Source organism: Geotrypetes seraphini, chromosome 16 (genome assembly GCF_902459505.1).
Source record: "Geotrypetes seraphini chromosome 16, aGeoSer1.1, whole genome shotgun sequence".
Classification (NCBI taxonomy): domain Eukaryota; kingdom Metazoa; phylum Chordata; class Amphibia; order Gymnophiona; family Dermophiidae; genus Geotrypetes; species Geotrypetes seraphini.
In genome coordinates this window covers 4,933,955-4,952,496 of record NC_047099.1, presented here as the reverse complement: position 1 = coordinate 4,952,496, position 18,542 = coordinate 4,933,955, and the positions used below count along the sequence as shown (strand labels likewise).

Genomic DNA, 18,542 nt, shown 5'->3' with positions numbered 1-18,542 from the left:
AAAAACAAAAGGGGTGGGATTAGGAAAGAGATTAGAAATAAAATTAAAAATGAAACTAGTACAGAGATCAAATCAATATGTAGCTCATCCTAGTTCAAAGAGAAAGATTGAAAGCATCCTTAAATAGGAAACAGTTTAGGTTACCCTTGAGATCTTTAAACCTGTCATACATTCGAACCAATCAATTATAGCACGAAGGGAAAAAGACCTCCGAGACCTTTTTAAGCCACAATGTTGGTTGTATAAGGCGAAAAAAGCAGGTCAAGCCTCAATCATAGGTCAAAACCCCAAATGCTTTTAAACTGTAGTTGTGTAACATCGAAATTTGCACTGAAATTATTGCATTTGAAATTGAATTTATACATAAAAGCATTTGGGATTTTGACCTACGATTGAGGCTTGACCTGCTTTTCTCGCCTTATACAACCAACATTGTGGCTTAAAAAGATCTCAGGTTATTTTCCCCATGTGCTATAATTCATTGGGTTGAGTATACTATTGGTGTCTTGAGTTTTCATTTGTTGTGATTACACTGGTTGTTGCATTTTGACAATCTTTAAGCCTCTTTGACAGCCAGTGTTAACTTTTTTTATTTTTATTGTGTATGCATTTTTGACGCTGGCGGTACAGACAGAGCCCTGTCCTTGCGTGGTGTGTCTCTGGAGTTTTAAAGGGTGGTAATGTTTGTTGAAGGGCACTGCGTGTGGGTCTCTCCCTCGCTGGTCAGGGTTGGATCCCTTTGCTGTAGAGTGGTATGTGTGTGTTGTCTCGGCTGTGGTTTCAGGAGAAGGCTGGAGCCCGTTTTAGGATCCCTCAGCTGTTGCTGCCTGTCAACTGACGTCACAACTAGGCCCTGGCTTTGTCCTCTGTGCCCACAGCTGGGACACTGCAAGAGGGAGACAGGTCTCCAACAGCTCCAAAGACAGCTGCGACAGCGAGCGCAAGAGACTGCACACCCCTGGCATCGTCCCCCAGCTGCAATGAGTCCGCTCTGCGTCTTGCGGGCGCTGGTGATCTTCTGGAGTGATCAGTGCTCGCGGGTGCTAGCCAGCAGCTGTTTGCGCCGGATCTATCACCTCTGGGTGGCTGCTCTGGTGATCTTTGGACCACTGCTGCAGTACTATGTGAACCCTCGGACTATCTTTGCCAATCACCGCAATTTCTTTAACATGTGAGAGCTGGGCAGAGTCTCTGCCTGTTACTTATGTCTTGCACCTGTGTGTGCGTCTGTCTTTCTTGCATGCATGTGGGTCTGTGCTTCTGCCTTTTAATTATCTCTCTGTCTGTTGTCTCGCTGTCCTACTTGTCTTGCTTCTCTGCAAAGTAGGGTCAATGTAGGCAGTGGCGTAGAAAGGGAGGCGGACGACCTGGGTGCCAGCACCTTTCCGTCCCCATGCCATGCTCATTCTCCCCCCCACCCCCGGTACCTCTTTAAATCTTTGCCAGCGTGAGCAACTTCGGCCTGCTGCTTGCACCGGCCTGGCTTCCCTCTGAAGTGACATCGAAGGAAGTGACCTCGGAGGGAAAGCAAATGCTGGCGTGAGCAGCAGGTCGGAGAAGCTGCTCGTCCTGGCGAAGATTTAAAAGGTCACGGGTGTGGGGGGAAGGGAGGGCACGAGTGTGGTGTTGGCCTCATCACTACACCACTGATTGTGGGCACATTAATTGGTAATGTCAGCGGCGGAACTCAAGTGGCAGATTAGAAACCAACTAGTGTGGCTGCATTCCTCTGCATCTGTTCCAGGTAAGGAACTTTGCTATCTCACGCTGCGTAAATGCCCTTAGGAGGGGCTGCTGAAAAGTTCTCAGCCCAACCAACAAAGTTGGGGCAGTCTCCCTCAAGGTCTATACGCTTAGTCCAGCAATTTTCCCGCTTTTTTCGTTCCATATTTTCCCCAATGGAAAATCGCTGAACAAAGTGTCCAGCCCTCGATGGAGACTGCCCCAGTTTTGTTGGTTGGGTTGAGAACCTTTCAGAGGCCCCTCGTATTTCCATCTGTGTGTCTAACTGCCTTGCTGGATGGATGGATGTCTCTCTGCTTCCTGTGTTTCTAGATTTGCTGGCACGTCCATGCTGGATGCAAACTCCTAGTACAGGGCTGTGTACATTAATGCTCCTCTTCACTTTAACCTTCCATGTAATGTGTATTTTTTTTGTTTTTCTCTCTGCAGTAAGTTTGTGCAGTCTGCCTGGGGCTGGACCTGTCTTCTCTTAGGCGGTTATATCCTCCTAATCGCCTATATCTCCACCCACAGTGTCCTGTCCACCCTACGCCACCTCAGTCGCTTGGTGGTGGGTGGGGCTGTCTGGGTAGGCTCGAGCCGCCTCTTTCTGCTCATCGAGGATGTCACAGGCTCCTGCTTCCAGCCTGTGCCAGAGGGCCGCCTGCTGCTGCTGCCTGACCTGGAGAACAAATGCTCGTGTGAGGGGGAAGGTTACCGCTGGCGCGGCTACGACGTCTCCGGCCACACCTTCATGCTGACCTACTGCTGCCTGACCATTGCAGAGGAGGCAGCGGTCTTCCGGCGCTTCCTGGAGCGGGGCAAGCCAGCTGGGGTGCCGCTGCGTATGGTCTTTCTACTAAATGCCACCCTGTTGGCGCTCTGGAACTTCATGCTGCTGTGTACTGTTGTATACTTTCACGAATACTCCCACAAAGTGGTAGGTGCAGCCCTGGGCACCCTCTGCTGGCATCTGACCTACCGCTGGTGGTACCGAAGCCGCTGGTCTCCCGGCCGCCCAGGTCATGGCCTCTTCCACAAGACCTGGGATGCCCAAAAAACAGACTGAAGGGAGCCCACTGACTTTACTTACCATCCCAAGATAGCCCTCCCCCCCCCCCCACCTCACTATCCCTGGTCTGGGCTAAGAAGGGCGCCTTGTTCTCCATTCTCATGCCTTCTTGAGAGCTGTGGCGGTGTTATTTCTCTAAAAGATACATTCTTGCTCCTCTCTCTGATTTGTTCTTGTCCACTCTTTCTTTCTGTTTGCATTTTTCCTATCTCTTTCTCTTTTTTTTTCTCCATCTATCTCATTTTCTGTTTAACTTATAGAATTGCGCTTGCAAGGCTGTTTTTGCATTAGGCCTCAGACCATCTCTATTTCTATCTGCTGTGTTAAACACAATATATGGGAACAGAAAACAGGAGTAAAGCGAACCGACAACCATGCAGCATCCAGAGACTCTTGTGGAGGGCAGTGTTTTGCCCGTTGTGAATGTGCCAAAAATGTTTTTCCCTAATGCTGCGTTTCTGAGGAAAAGGTTTAGAAAATTAGGGTAGTTTTGTAAGAGGATGCCAACATTTAGGCCCTAAGAACACAAATGACCAAAAGACCAGCATACATTCAAATACGTATTCACGTTTGTGTGGAAATGCCAATATTTTAACTATGATGCAAACGTGACGGTTTGTTGTTGAAAGGTGCATGTATGCATGGGTGGAGTCTGGGCAGAGCACTCCATTATGCATGTAAATCACAGAATATTATAATTTAGCAACTAGGTCCTTTATGACTGATGTAAGTATGCATGCCTAAACTATATCGCTTGATAGATCGATATAGTTCATTATGGATGGGTTACATACCTCACTGCTACCAGCAGGTGGAGACTGAGATCAAACTTGTATATCGGTACAGCATCCCCTATACCAGTGGTAGGCAAACTCATCAGCAGTACAACGATTAAGATTTTTTTTGAGAGCCATACCCCGTGCCCACTTGCGTACGACAGCTACGTCAACCCGACTGACACCCCGCTCACCCGCACACAGTCAAAATCAATTTGTGGCAGAGCCTAGAGAATGACAGGGAAAAAATTTGTTTCTGTCCCCGCCCCGTCCCCGTGAACTCGGCCACCATGCCCGCAAACCACCTGATCCCATCCACACAAGCCTCAAATAGTTTTATACTGAACTTATTATATTAAAGTATAAATAGAAACAATATTCTGTACAATTGTCAATTTATAAATCAGCGTCTTCTCCCCACTCTCTCTTCCCCATTTCCCTTCAGCGTCCTCAGCCCACTCTCTCTCCACTTCCCTTCAGCGCACGCACATAAAAACAAGCAAGCAATTTTATATCATTTTCATTCTATTCATTCATAGAAATTAAAGTCTAAATAATGCCAGTCACATAACAGAACATGATTTTGCAAAAATAATTCCCTGCACAGTCAAGCCTGCAAGGATTACTAGATGTCTTTCAGCAGCTCCCCTCCCTCCCTCTTACCTTCATAGCCAAATCAAAATGATCTACCAACAATAAATTTTTAAAAAACACAAAGCACACGCAGAGAAAATGTTAATTACCATTTATATTCCGCGGGTTTTCAAAGAGGTCAAGGCAGATGACTTTATGCAATGTCACCTCAGTAACAACTATACAAAAATAGACAAATATACCCCCTCCCTTTTTGCTAAACCGCGATAACGGTTTTTAGCGCAGGGAGCTGTGCTGAATGCCCTGCGCTGCTCTCGATACTCATAGGCTCCCTGAGCTAAAAACCGCTATTGCGGTTTAGTAAAAGGGAGGCCATAGTGCAAAATATAGACAGCATATATAAATTCTCAAAACGGACACATTTTGATCATTAAATTGAAAATAAAATCATTTTTCCTACCTTTGTTGTCTGGTAATTTCATCAGTCTCTGCTTGCACTTTATTCTTCTGACTGTACATCCAATATTTTGTCCCTTCTTTCAGCCTCCTGTATGCTTCCTCTCCTCCAGACCTCATTCCCTCCCCCAACTTTTTCTTTCTTTCACCCTGCCCCCTTTCTGTATGTCTCTCTTTCTCTCCGTGCCCCATTTCTTTCTTTCTTTCTCCATACCCCCTTTCTGTCTGTCTCCCTGTCCCCCCCTTTTTTCTTTCTCCCTGCCCTCCCCCAAGCCACCGCCAATGGGGAACAGGCTGCCACCGCCGCCGGGGAATAGGCTGCCACCGAGTTCTGAGCTCTCCCTACTTCCCTTCGAAGCCAACCAACTCTCGCCACCCGACATCAATTCTAATGTCGGAGAGGAAGTTCCGGGCCAGCCAGGAAGCGATGGGCTGGCCCAGAACTTCCTCTCCGACGTCTAAATTGATGTCGGGTGGTGAGAGTTGGTCAGCCCCGCGGGGAAGGGAAGCAGGGAGAGATCAGAACTCGGCGGCGGCCCCGGTTCAGCCCCACACAGCGGTGGTTTTTTCCCCCCTCTACTCCTCTCTCATCCCAACACCCTAGGGTCTCTTGGGATGAGGATTTTTTCCCAGAGGAGCAGGATGCAATTGATGAGGACCTGGACCCTTGGGGAGAATTCCAGGATCCTCTTGGGGGATTGGATTCCACCAGGAAGGGGTTCGAGCACCCTCATCTGGTGAAGATGCATCTGTGGTGTGCATTTTTCAGCGGGAAGAGCTTCAGGAGTTAATTATGCAGGTCTCCTCGGTTTGGCACTTTGAGAACCCCGTGTCAGAGCCCCTGCGTACGGTGGACCCCTTGCTTAAGGGGATTCGCTCTGCTTCCTGCTCTTTTCCTATGCATCAGGATATTCGGGATGTTATGTCGCTCAGTGGCAGGTGCCGGAAGCCCCTTTTTGCTTTGCGTGCTCCATGGCCCGCCTGTATCCCATTCCTGAGGGAGATAGGGACACTTTGAAGTCACCGTGGTGGACGCAGTGGTCTCAGCCATTTCTGTCTCAACAGCAGTTTATGGACTTTTTCTCCAGGATCTTGTCCAAACCTTTTTTTTTAACCAGCTACATTAACTGCTCTTACCACATCCTCTGATTCCAGAACTTAACTATTCTCTGAGTGAAAAAATACTTCCTCCTGTTGGTTTTAAAAGTATTACTCTAATTTCATCGAGTGTCCCCTAGTCTTTATAAATCTTGATGCAGTAAAAAATTGATCCACTTGTACCCATTCTATACCGCTCTGGATTTTGTAAACTTCAGTCATATCTCCTCTCAGCCATCTCTTTTCCAAGCTGAAAAGCCCTAACCTATTTAGTCTTTTCTCATACGAGAAGAGTTCTACCCCCTTTATCATCTTGGGACATTTCCTCTCGTTGAGTCTAGAGATTTGCGAGGAGAGACATTTCTTGTGAGGTTCTGGGATTCCTTGCAATCCTTTTGGGGTATAAGATCATGTTTTTGTTTTGGGGTTGATAACAGAAATACTGGTGAGCTGTAACTACAAGGTGTCTATTTTAGATCAGGGCTCACCATTCCAGTTTCTATCCATCTACTGGTTGGTGAGTATAACTGTGCACATTGGACAGAAAGAAAGAAAATTATCAGGTAAGACCAATTTTTTTTTCCATATTCTTTTTATGCATGTGTGCTCTGCCCAAATTCTGCTTATGTGAATGCTCCCCTGCAAAGTGCGTAACTGGAATCAAGTTTTAAGTTTATTAAAATACTGGCCATTATGTGTGTTCTTGTTGTCTAAACCTTGTAAGTTCCTTCTATAATTACCCCCTTTGTGGTTAGTCTTGATCTACATGTTAGGAAGGACCAGGGATGGGCCCATGCCTCAGATGTTGCAGTTAGAGAATGACTTGGTGACAAAATTCATCACCGTTCGCCTGGGATAACAATCCCATGTCATTCTTTAGTGTCTGTCTGAACCTCAGTCCTTCTCCACCAGCATTCTTCAATGCAAGGTTTGAGGGTCAGTGGTTATGCTTTCATACTCTGATTCTTCCATCTCTCTTTAAAGAATGACATGAGGATGGTTTCCTGTGGTTATCCACGGGGATGGGGACAGTGATGAATTTTGTCACTAAGTCATTCTCTCGTCGCAGTGAAACGGGCTTGCCTTTCTAAGTGCTGCTTAGCCTTAGAAAGCAGCATGGTATTGGACTCATTGCTTTTGAAGTTGAAAACCAATCTATTCTTATGTCTGAAGAAGATTGTTATGAGACAACTGTCTCTAGTCCTGAAGCAGAATAAAATTTCTGATTAATGCGATACTAATACCACCATTGCGTCAGTCTTCTCTACTAGATCCCATTACAAACCTCCCCAAAAAACATCCACAAAAGCAAAAGGGTCACAAGACAATGGAGATGATGCCAATGCTAAAGGAATAAAAAAAATTGAGCGTGTGATAGGTTACAGAAAAGCATAGTGTTAAGAAATATAGAGATGGGGAAATTTCTGCCCTTGATACAAAATCCCAAGCTGCAAACTGGAAAGCTGGGGGTCCATTTTAACCTATAAAAAGCCCAACTTGGCTGTGTGTTGGCATATGCCCTCATTAAGGAAATGCAACGAAGAGGGGTAATAACTTAGTTGCAGTGAAATGATATTTCACCACAAATAATTTTAGCAGGGGTATCACTAATGTGGTGCTGGCTAGTAACTTCCGTGATAACTTTTTTTTGCGCTACTGCAAATATTGCATGTTCTTGGCTGCAGTAGCGTAAAACTAGCAAGCTCTTAAGTTTGGCCTGCTGTCTTTTAAAGGGGCCAGTATTGGGGGTCTAGAGAGGGGTTTTGTGTTTTCTTTTTGTGATGTTTTCACTATAGCATGTGTTGAACAGCAGAGAGGAAAATCTTCAGCCAGCTGCTTTGGGGGGGGGGGGGGGGTGCAAGTTCTACTCGGCAGGTGGGATAGGAGCTTGGCACAAAAAAATACCCTTGGAAGGCTGCAAATTCTTTTTGTACCTCCTGCAACTACAAGGGGACTCAGTTCTGGAGAAGACATTCACCATCTCCTTCAAAGGCCGCTAGCTTTGATTGAGATTTTTTTTTTTTTTTCTGAATGTGCTTCGGGGGTCTGGGGGGGTCTCTCCCATTGAGGCAGTACAGAGCAAGCTCAGGATAACAACCAGACATGTAGCCTTGGCTTGTTCTGTATGTTCATCACATATGTATGTCTTCAGCTGGTCCAATAACCTAGTGTAAACCTACTTTCTTTTAATTGTAATTGCGGGCCCTGGCTTTTTTTCATAGAAAATGATTGAGCCAAAGGCTATGTATATATGGTCTGTCTTGCTCTTTTTGGATTTTCAGCTGAATTAGAACTGGCCTCTTTGGGGAGGAGGGGAAGATCAACCCACCCACCCCCTTTAATCTGCTCAGGGTGGATTGTGCAATTTCCATTGTACGTCCTTAACCAGTGTGCTCCCAAAGGGTACAGAAAGGGATTGGGACTTCTAGACCGCTTTTGTGCAGTTAACACAACCACACTCAAGCGGTTTACAAATATACAGGTACTTATTTTGTACTTGGGGCAAGGGAGGATTAAGTGACTTGCCCTGGGATTTGATCCTATGACATCTGGGTGCAGAAGCAGCAGCTCTACCACTGGGTCAAATGGGGGGCAGAGAAGGGTCTTGAAATCTGAAACTTTCTGGATGGAGCGAAAGCACTAATTATGGCAGTTAAAAAAAAATAAATTTGTCCAGGTACCTTAATAGCAGCTAAATTCCTCGGGCTGAAAACTTCACTTTCCTTTTTTCTTTTCTTCCCATTTATTTATTAATATTCATTTCTTAATCATAAAGAAAACATATCTTTCCATTCTATCAATCTATTACATTAACAACATAAGAACATAAGAAATGCCTCTGCTGGGTCAGACCCGAGGTCCATCGTGCCCAGCAGTCCGCTCACGCGGTGGCCCAACAGGTCCAGGACCTGTGCAGTAATCCTCTCTCTATACCCCTCTATCCCCTTTTCCAGCAGGAAATTGTCCAATCCTTTCTTGAACCCCAGTACCGTACTCTGCCTAATTACGTCCTCTGGAAGCGCATTCCAGGTGTCCACCACACGTTGGGTAAAGAAGAACTTCCTAGCATTCGTTTTGAATCTGTCCCCTTTCAACTTTTCTGAATGCCCTCTTGTTCTTTTATTATTCAAAAGTTTGAAGAATCTGTCCCTCTCCACTCTCTCTATGCCCTTCATGATCTTGTAAGTCTCTATCATATCCCCTCTAAGTCTCCTCTTCTCCAGAGAAAAGAGACCCAGCTTCTCCAATCTCTCAGCATATGACAGGTTTTCCATACCTTTTATCAGACACGTCGCTCTCCTCTGAACCCTCTCGACTAACGCCATATCCTTCTTAAGGTACGGCGACCAATATTGGATGCAGTACTCCAAATGCGGGCGCACCATCACCCGATACAGCGGCAGGATAACTTCTTTCGTTCTGGTTGTAATACCCTTCTTGATTATACCTAGCATTCTATTCGCTCTCTTAGCGGCCGCTGCACACTGTGCCGACGGCTTCATTGTCATGTCCACCATTACCCCCAAGTCCCTTTCCTGGGTACTCTTATTCAATAATATCCCTCCCATTGTATAGTTGTATCTCGAGTTTCTGCTCCCCACATGCAATACCTTACATTTCTCAACGTTGAACTTCATCTGCCATCTCGTCGCCCATTCTTCTAGTTTGTTCAAGTCCCTTTGCAATTCTTCGCATTCCTCTGTAGTCCGAGCTCCATTAGTTTAGTGTCGTCCGCAAATTTTATTATCTCGCACTTCGTCCCTGTTTCTAGATCATTGCCCTCATTTTAACAACATATACTTCTTTAAATACAACATTTCTTAGATTTATATAAGATTTATTTATTATATACATTTCCTTAATTAATGTGTACCTCTTCAGATCTAGTTCGTGAAGTTCCTTCTTCACGGTTCCGCTATCCCCCTTTTTATATGTTGAATGCCACATATTCGCTAACAGGGTTATTATTTCTTCCTAGATTTCCATTTGCCTATTATGATTGAGTCTTGATACATAATAAAAAGCATTGAGCAGCAGAGTCTCCTTTGCTGTTTGTTTTCGTCTTTCTTCTCCCCCTGCCTTCCAGGTCTTAAAACACCTCTTGGCAGACAATTGACAGGTGCGTTGCCAAAGCAATATAGAAAAGGAAAGAATTAGGATAAAAACTTGTAACCATGGCAAATTGTAACCTGTTAACTGCATATTATGTATGTTAACCTGTAATCCGTTCTGAGCTCTTTGGTGAGGACCTGATAAAAAACAAGTTTAATAAGTAAATAATAAACTGAGAGGTGTGCAATACATTTCGCTCTCAAACTGGGAAGTCCCTGCCAGGCTCTCCTCCCCTCTGCCCTGACTTTCACTTTCTCTTTTGAGATTTCTGACTTAGTCACCCACTGAAAAAGGAATACAGCATAAGAGGGAGACGAGGCCTCCAGAACAGTTTCTCTGCACGTCCTTGTCCTGCTCTGGCTGTGGGAAAAAAGGAAATCGCTTGAATTTATCCACCACGTTGCTCTGGGTGCAGGATGGCAGAACTGGCTGTGAAGGCTGAGGCCAAAGAGAAGGTGAGAGTGCACTGCACAGAGGCAGAGAGACTGACTTAGGAGAGAGATCTATTTTGAGGATGGATCCGCAATATGACCCCCAGCAAGGGAGGTTCCAGGGTGCCTCAGACTAAATGTTCTAGAAGCCCCTAGTGTTATAGACTGAAAATAAGGGTAAGATCCAGGTCTGTTTTCACAGTCTTCAATTTTGCAGAGTAAAGGAAAGAGGATGCAAGATACCTTTTTCCACAGCTCAAGAGAGAGGAAGAAACCAGGGGATCATAGAGCAAGGAAAGGGAAGATCCAGGAGCCCAAGGAAGGTAGGAAAAATAGGGGACTGTAGACTGTGGGAAAGAGGAAGAAGCCTGGAGCCCTTGGTCCAAGAGGGAAAAAGGATACAAGACAGAGGGAGAGAAATAAAAGATACAGAGGTCACAGACTAAGGGAGAGGAGATAGGAGTCCATGGAGCAGGAAAGAGTGAGGAAAGAGAGGCCACAGATAAGGAGGAGTCAGGAATCCATAAAGCAGGATACAGGGGACACAGACTAAGGGAGGAGGAGTCAGGAGCCCTTAGGCAAAGAGCAAGATAGAGGGAGGGAGCAGTGAAGTCAAGAACCCATAGACCAGAGAGGGCAACTAAAGCCCGAGGGAAGAGGAGCCTGAGTCCCTAGACCAGCACAGAAAAATACAGACAAGCTCCAGGTGTCCCAAATCATACAGCAAATATTTGAGAGACCATTGAAGGGAGAAAGGATCCAGGAGACAACAGATCCAAGGAGGCTCCTGAGAGTCTCCAGTTACACAGACCAAAGAAGGAAGGAAAAATCCAAGAGACTGCAGATCCATTAAAGTGCACAGACTAAGGAAGGATCTATATAGAGCAAAGAATGAAAGGTTTGAGAGCCCCACAGACCAAATGAGAGCTTTTTTTTTTTTTTTTTCGGGTGGAGGGGGTGTTGGAAGAGGAGAGAATATTTGAAAATTTTACCCTTTTTTTCCTTTGCACAAAGAAGCTGTGTTCACAGGATTCCAGTGCTTCTTCCCTTTCTCAGGGATATTGTCCCAGATCTTACCATCTGAGAGCCCCCCTGTGTTTCAGGAAACCTCTTCAAGCTTCTCTGCTAGCAGTTCTCATAGCTGAAAGCTAAGCAAAGGATGCAAGAAAACTGAGTTGCAGCCAAGTGTGAAAGAAATACCAAAGATTTCCAATGATCCTTGACAGAGGGAGGAAGGGAGCCAGGCCAAAGAGATACATCCAGCATAAAATAACAGCAGGAGGGAAGCAGGACAGACGGGTACATTACATTACATTAGTGACTTCTATTCCGCCTGTACCTTGCAGTTCTAAGCGGATTACATTTGAAGATGGCTGGACATTTCCAGGAAATTACAAAATGGGTTGGATGCATACTAGGGGCTTTGAGGAGTAATTGAGGAAAGATAGCAAGAGGGGAGGGAGATTGCGGGGAAGAGGAAGAGAGCTCTAAAGATAAAGAGAGTTAAGAGGATTCTGGGATAGAATAATTCCTGGAGGGAAGGAGGCTGAACATACAGACACAGCTGCAACAGAATAACGAGGCAGGACAGATGAATGAATCTTCAATAGAATAACACCTAGAGGAGGGAGACAGGACAGACAGACACATCTGGGATAGAATAACATCTAGAGAGGGAGGGGGCAGGAAAACACATACCTGAACCTGAATAGAGTTAAACCTGGATGGAGGGAGACAGATAGGACAGATTAGGATTACCAAATGACTCCAGGACGGATTGAGGACATCTGGGTTTTACTTCCATTGGACTTCACCTCTCCTTTTTCTGGAGCTATTTGGTAACCCTAGAACAGCTTAATTAATCAGGCATGATAGATGCCTCTGTAACAAGTACAACTGATAGTCACAGAACGAAAAAGGAATGAAACTAAGCAACTGCCATTTACGGCATCTGCAGAGGATGAATAAAAAAGAGGCTTACGATAATTAATGCTCTTTCTCATGATTTCTACAGGTGGATAAGTTTCGCAAGGACCTATGTACTGAGGTAAGACAGACAGGCACGGTTATAGCTATGAATTATGGTTTAACAAACTCATAGCACACAGTGATGTGGCTTACAAGTAACAATATGCAAAGGAGGAAAACACCATTTCTCAATAGGAGAGGAGAGAAATAAAGGACATGAGAATTGCCATACTGGGACAGACCAAAGGTCTGGCAAGCCCAGTATCCTGTTTCCAACAGTGGCCAACCCAGTTCCCAACTACCTAGCTAGATTCCAAGTATTAAAACAAAAGAGAGACAATAGAGACAGGTTGTTTTGTCACAAGGAGTGGCGCACTACTCTTTCCTGAGATGGAAACGCCTGTTGAAATAGGGTTTCAAAGTCCCAAAATGTGAGTGGCATGAACTTCCTCACAGCAGTGCCCCAGTCAGTGAGACTCCCACTGAAGCATGAGCCTCACAGCAGTGCCCCGGTGAGACTCCCACCATAGCGTGCACTTCCTCACAGCAGTGCCCCGGTGAGCGAGACTCCCACTGAAGCGTGAACTTCCTCACGGCAGTGTCCCCGTCAGTGAGACTCCCACTGAAGCATGAGCCTCACAGCAGTGCCCCGGTGAGACTCCCACCATAGCGTGCACTTCCTCACAGCAGTGCCCCGGTGAGCGAGACTCCCACTGAAGCATGAACTTCCTCACAGCAGTGCTGTAGCTCCAGTAGCATGAGCACTTCATTAGCTGGGTTCTAGTAGTGTGTAAGGACTCTGGAAATGTGAACTTCTTTATGGCAACAGCTCTTACACGGAGGCCCCAGAAGCACGAGCTCTCTGAATGATGCACATCACGTCTCTTTGTTTTGGTTTTGAAATCTCCCTGTTTTTCTCTTGCAGGCTGAGACCCTCCTCGGAAGTTACTTTCCTCAAAAGATTATTGAGCTGAACGGGTTTCTGAAGGTACAGTTGGTTTTTTGGCTGAGATTAGTGGTAAGGGGAGCAGAGGGATTTACAGGACCCTGGATACTAATTTGCAGTCTCCCCATCCTTACTTCCAGGATAAAGAGCTGAACCTCCATGACCCATCGGTGTTGAGGGCTGAACTTGACATTCCCATCCCGGACCCAGAGAAAGAAAAAGAGAAAGAGAAAAAGAAAAAGGAGGAGGTGAGGAGGGAGAAAGACCAGGGTGCTGAGGTAGCTGCTCTAACCACTAGGCCTCTCCTCCACTCCCAGTGGCCTATGTTACTAACATCCCCCCTTTGTGTGGAGAGTTTCAATCTCTGATAACCAGAGCTGAGATTGTGATGTCATAGTGCCTCATTCCACCAATAAGAGTCAGCCTCATCAATGATGTCACAATGGCTTGATTGTAAAGGGTGAAGGACTTGCTATACTGCCTTTTTCTGTGTAGTTACAATCAAAGAGATTTACATATTCTAGACAGGTTCTTATTTTGTACCTGGGGTAATGAAGTGTTAAGTCACTTGACTAGAGTCACAAGGAGCTGCAGTGGGAATTGAATAGAGAATGACACAGGGACAAATTTTTCCCCTTCCCCGCAGGAACTGTTTCCCTGTCCCGTTCCCGTGAATTTTGTCGCTGTCCCTATCCCTGCCCCATTCCTGTAAATTCTGCTTTCAACTGCACAAGCCTCGAACACTTATGATTTTAAAGTGTTTGAGGCTTGCAGGAAGGGGGAGGGACGGGAAAATGAGTTCCCGCGGGGATGGGGAAAAATTTGTCCCCGTGTCATTTTCTAGAATTTAATTCATAACCTCAGGATGCTGAGGCAGCTGCTCTAAGTACTAGGCCACTCCTGAAAAAAACCAGGGCTTGGGTCAGAGGGTGCTGGATGCAGGCGTAGGAAAAATCGCATATAGTACATGACATTGAAATCTGTAGTCGAGGATGACTAACCCTTCCAAAAGAGCTTTCCCCTTCCTATTGCGATTCCCCTTTTCCCATCCTCTCTTTCATATCCTTTTTTTATTTTGATGTAATTATGTACCCCTTACATCTTGTTAGTTTCATGTTGTCTGTGTTATTCCCCTATTTTTTTTTATTTTTATAAGATACAACTGTTTTTATTTTTTAAAATATATTTATTAACTGCATTGTAAACCATTTAGATATTCTGGATAGATGGTATATCAAGTAACCAATAAACTTAAAAAGCTTAAATTGTTTTTTTAAAAAACAGATATATTGAATCTTTTTTTTAATATCTTTTTATGGTTCTTGCTCAATAGAAGGAAAAGGATGGGAAGAAAGAGGATGAAGATGAAAAAGGTGAACATTGGGGTTTTCTGTTCATAGGGTTCTGGATTCCAATCCTCCTTCCTTCTTTTTCTGGCCTGGCCGTTTCCCACTGTCACTTATCTGCTTCCAGTTCTTTTCAAACCAGCCTCCGTTGGGCAACAACCTTCCCTCTCAACCACCCATTGTATAATTTCCCTCCCCCACTCTTTTCCAGTTTCATTTGCATCCTTCAGAAGATTATTTGCGGGATTACTCATCATGACAAGTGGTTCAGAATATTTCAGTCTGGAATGTGTTGTACAGAGACCAGCTCTTCCAATTTCTGGCAGACTGGGAGGGGGGTTAGGCCATGGGATACTACAAAAGCATTTATATAGTGTATTTTCTTCTCAGCTCCCCCCTGTGGGCCCATCAGCTGCAATGAGAAAATTGTAGCTCTGCTGAACCGCCTGAAACCTGAAATCAGGGAGGTGAAAGAAAAGCTGAACCTGGTAAGCTCAGTAGCTCATTGTGTCATAGACCAGATACACAAAAAAATGAGAGGAGAGAGCAGGGGCTAGAGAAGAAATTTACCGGTGGTTTCTTGGGAATATTCTCTCTAGGTTGCTCTGTACTTAAGTTCTCAGCAATAATCCCTTCCTCCAAGCTCCCTGACAACCTGTGTGTTTGTCCCAGGTCTCCATGTGGGTGCAGCTGTTGGTCCCTAAGATTGAAGATGGAAATAACTTTGGGGTAGCTGTACAGGTAGGTGATCCGTCTGCTTCTCTATACCACCCCAAGGTGAAACCGACGACCCCCTTTAAGCCTCCTATCCTCCTTCTCTGTTTTATTGATCTTTAATGAGTCGTCTTTTTGTTTGTTTCACGCTTTAGGAAAAGGTTTTTGAGCTGATGACAAACACCCGAACAAAGCTGGAAGGATTCCAGACACAGATCTCAAAGTACGGGACTGGCAAAGGGGTGTTGGGAAGGAATTCAGAAAAGGGAGAGTTCTGGAGAGAGCCAGGGAAGATAGGGGAATGTGAAGGTCTATACCTAGGAAGAGAGGGCAGCCTGAATAGTGAGGGAGGATGGAGTGTACACATGGCAGAGGTAGATCTTGAGAAATATTATAGGATAATCCCAGATAGATTTAGGATAGGCTGACAACTCAAGTGAGTCCCTCTCTTCATAATCTTTTCTTCTTCTACAGGTATTTCTCCGAGAGAGGGGACGCAGTTGCAAAAGCTGCCAAACAGTCGCATGTGGTGAGTATGGAATTAAAGCCTCAGAGCTCAGAGAAGGCATGTGTTTTGCAGCAAACCTCGTGCATGCTTTATCTCGCTGTTATAGTTGGGTCTCATTCTGGATTCTTCTTTTATTCACAGGGTGATTACCGGCAGCTGGTGCACGAATTAGATGAGGCAGAATATGCCGAGATCCGGATCATGGTCACCGACATCAGGAACACTTATGTAAGTGATGGAGACAGCAATGCACTGAATTGTGGCTAGCTCGAGGAAGGATCTAGTGAAGCTTGATGAAAAACATAGGGTCGGGTATTTGGGCTGCAAAAATAGAAGGAAACCTTAGAAGAAGTGAAGTACTTCTGTGCCTGAAAAAAGAGAAGGACTTGAGGGTGATGTATCTGACAATCTTAAGGTAGCCAAACAGGTAGAAAAAGTGTTGGGCATCCAGAAGGCTGCTTGGGTGCTTAAGGAGAGAAATGGCCAGTAGGAAAAAGGAGGTGATAATGCCTCTGGATAAATTCCTGGTGACATCTAGAGTACTTTGTACAATTCTGGAGACCTATTTTTAGAAAGATAAAACATAAAGGAATCTGTCCAGAGGGTGGTTACTAAAATGGTCAGTGGTCTCCGTTTTTATATATGCTTTTGAAGAAAGGTAGGAGAGGAGATATGACAGAGACATTTAAATATATATGTTGCATAAATACACAAGGCGTGAGTCTCAGTTGCGGAATATGAAGGCATAGGATGAAGTTAAAAGGGGATAGACTTGGAGCAATTTAAGAAAATACTTTAGGGAAAGCATGGAATGGCCTCCCGAAGGAGGTGATGGAGAGAAAGATTGTATCTGAATTCAAGAATATATGGACAAACATGGGATGGGCAGAGTGAATAGGCTTCATTTTGTGTTTCTCTAGTCATTTTTATTATTTCTAATTCCTACCAGGCCGTCCTGTATGATGTTGTTATGAAGAATTCAGATAAGATCAAGAAACCACGCAGTGAAACAAAGGCACTAATTTACTGAATAAGCCAGATTCCTGAACTTACACATGGGCTTTTTGGTTTTCTGCTCTACTCTGAAGAGTCTTTGTTTGGAAATAAATATTTCACTAGAGATGCCCTCGCTTCCTCTCTTTTTTTTTAAATTCTGCCACTGTGTAAGGGCCGGGTCAACGCACTAGGAAAGATCCTTTTCCAAATACTGTAGTTTCAAGACAAAGTTGGACAAGTTCCTGCTAAACTGGAACGTACGCAAGTGAGGTTGGACTCATTTAGAGCACTGGTCTTTGACCTGGGGGCCGCCGCGTGAGCGGACTGCTGGGCACGATGGACCACTGGTCTGACCCAGCAGCAGCAATTCTTATGTTCTTATTAAAAAGCTTCAGTTCTAGTACAGATCTCTGGGGTACTCCACCACTGAAAACTACTCCCGGTATTAACCTTACTCTTTTTTCTAGGTGTTAACTGTTACTTTTTTTAAAAATTTAGCTTTGCGTAGCATAAACAACAACATCAAATACAAACAGTATTACAATACAGTTTACTTTGAACACCTATAACCAATTAAACTCCCCCCAACCCACAGGGTGCAGTAAACCAAAAAAGGCCATATTTTAGCTCAGAGCAAACACAAAGCCAAACAAGTAAAGCATATTTCTTAGTAGTTTCTATTTCCGAGCAGCCCTCTATTGTCCATAAAGAGTTGAAATCTTTTGAAACTTAGCTATATGTCCATGTCATAATGCCATCAATTTTAAATTTTGAAATATAATGTCCATTTTTTGGCAGTATCCGATCTAAAGAGGTCAAGGTCTGTTTCCAAAGCTGTGCTAAAAATAACCTCACTGTAAATAAAACAAGCTGCCAATTAGTGATAGTTCACTTTAATGTCAGGGGACACTGCCCTCTTGGGATATGGAAATTGTACCTGTTGCAAAATATCCAGAAGAAGATGTCCAATAAGGTTGGACTTTTGGGCAGATCCACCAGATCCAATAGAATTCCTCTCTCAACAGGCATTACTACTACTATTACTACTACTACTAATTTCTAGAGCACTGTACATCAAACAGAGAAGAGACAGCCCCTGCTCTAAAGAGCTTACAGTCTAACAGCAATAGAAGATTTTGAAACCATTTTCAACCAAGTTGCTGGTGATAGAAAGTTTTAGCGAATATTTAAAATCTTGCCGTGTGAGCTGATTCTCAGTGCACAATAAAGTAGCGCCTCTAATTTCCCCAGGAATCTGAAGGGACTTTTGTTAAATGCCTTCTGAAAATCTACAAGCACTAGGGGCCCCTTTTAGAAAGTCGTGGTAACGAGTCCCAGCGCAGGAAATGCAACACAGCCCATAGGAATTGAATGGGCTGCGTCACATTTGCCGTACAGGAATCACTACCATGGCTTGTAAAAAGAGGGGGGCCTATATCAGCTAGCTTAAGCATACGCACATGCTTATTAACACCTGCAAAAACACCCAAGGACTAGTAAATTAAAACTTTGCTTTGGTAGACCCATGTTGGCTTCCCATTATACCATGTCGATCCACTGGACCAGTAGTTTTATTTTTCAGTTTAGGTTCTAGCTTTTTACTTGGAAGCAAGGTTAAGACACCTTGGTCTGTAGTTTCCAGATTAGCCTGGCACCCTTGATGCTGCAGAGGTGATCCAATGAATTTATCATATGAGGATGCCTGCAGATCTCTCTCTGGTCTGGAAGGAGTGGACTCTTTGTAGATCTTCCTCTGATTGATGCTATTAATCACACATATGCTACAGAAATGAAATTTAATC

The 18,542-nt window shown here is 44.6% G+C and overlaps 2 protein-coding genes across 2 annotated transcripts; both read left to right on the top strand.

Moving 5' to 3' along the window:
• Positions 1–879: 879 nt before the first annotated feature.
• Positions 880–3,892, top strand: FITM1 (fat storage inducing transmembrane protein 1). Its single transcript, XM_033925331.1, has 2 exons — positions 880–1,171; positions 2,173–3,892. Exons 1-2 carry the CDS (start codon positions 981–983, stop codon positions 2,789–2,791), a joined length of 810 nt encoding a protein of 269 aa, XP_033781222.1. The 5' UTR covers positions 880–980; the 3' UTR covers positions 2,792–3,892.
• Positions 3,893–10,069: 6,177 nt separating this feature from the next.
• On the top strand, positions 10,070–16,867 carry PSME1 (proteasome activator subunit 1). Its single transcript, XM_033923003.1, has 11 exons — positions 10,070–10,286; positions 12,277–12,309; positions 13,156–13,218; positions 13,317–13,424; positions 14,510–14,549; positions 14,913–15,010; positions 15,195–15,263; positions 15,392–15,459; positions 15,711–15,765; positions 15,886–15,972; positions 16,694–16,867. The coding sequence occupies exons 1-11, from the start codon at positions 10,248–10,250 to the stop codon at positions 16,772–16,774; spliced, it is 741 nt and encodes a 246-aa protein (XP_033778894.1). The 5' UTR covers positions 10,070–10,247; the 3' UTR covers positions 16,775–16,867.
• Positions 16,868–18,542: the final 1,675 nt, after the last annotated feature.

Coding starts and splice junctions, on each gene's coding strand:
- FITM1 (XM_033925331.1), top strand. CDS start 981: ATGAGTCCGCTCTGCGTCTTGCGGGCGCTGGTGATCTTCTGGAGTGAT. Junction 1,172..2,172: donor CACCGCAATTTCTTTAACAT/GTGAGAGCTGGG, acceptor TTCTCTCTGCAG/TAAGTTTGTGCAGTCTGCCT.
- PSME1 (XM_033923003.1), top strand. CDS start 10,248: ATGGCAGAACTGGCTGTGAAGGCTGAGGCCAAAGAGAAG. Junction 13,425..14,509: donor AGAAAAAGAAAAAGGAGGAG/GTGAGGAGGGAG, acceptor CTTGCTCAATAG/AAGGAAAAGGATGGGAAGAA. Junction 15,011..15,194: donor TGAAAGAAAAGCTGAACCTG/GTAAGCTCAGTA, acceptor TGTTTGTCCCAG/GTCTCCATGTGGGTGCAGCT.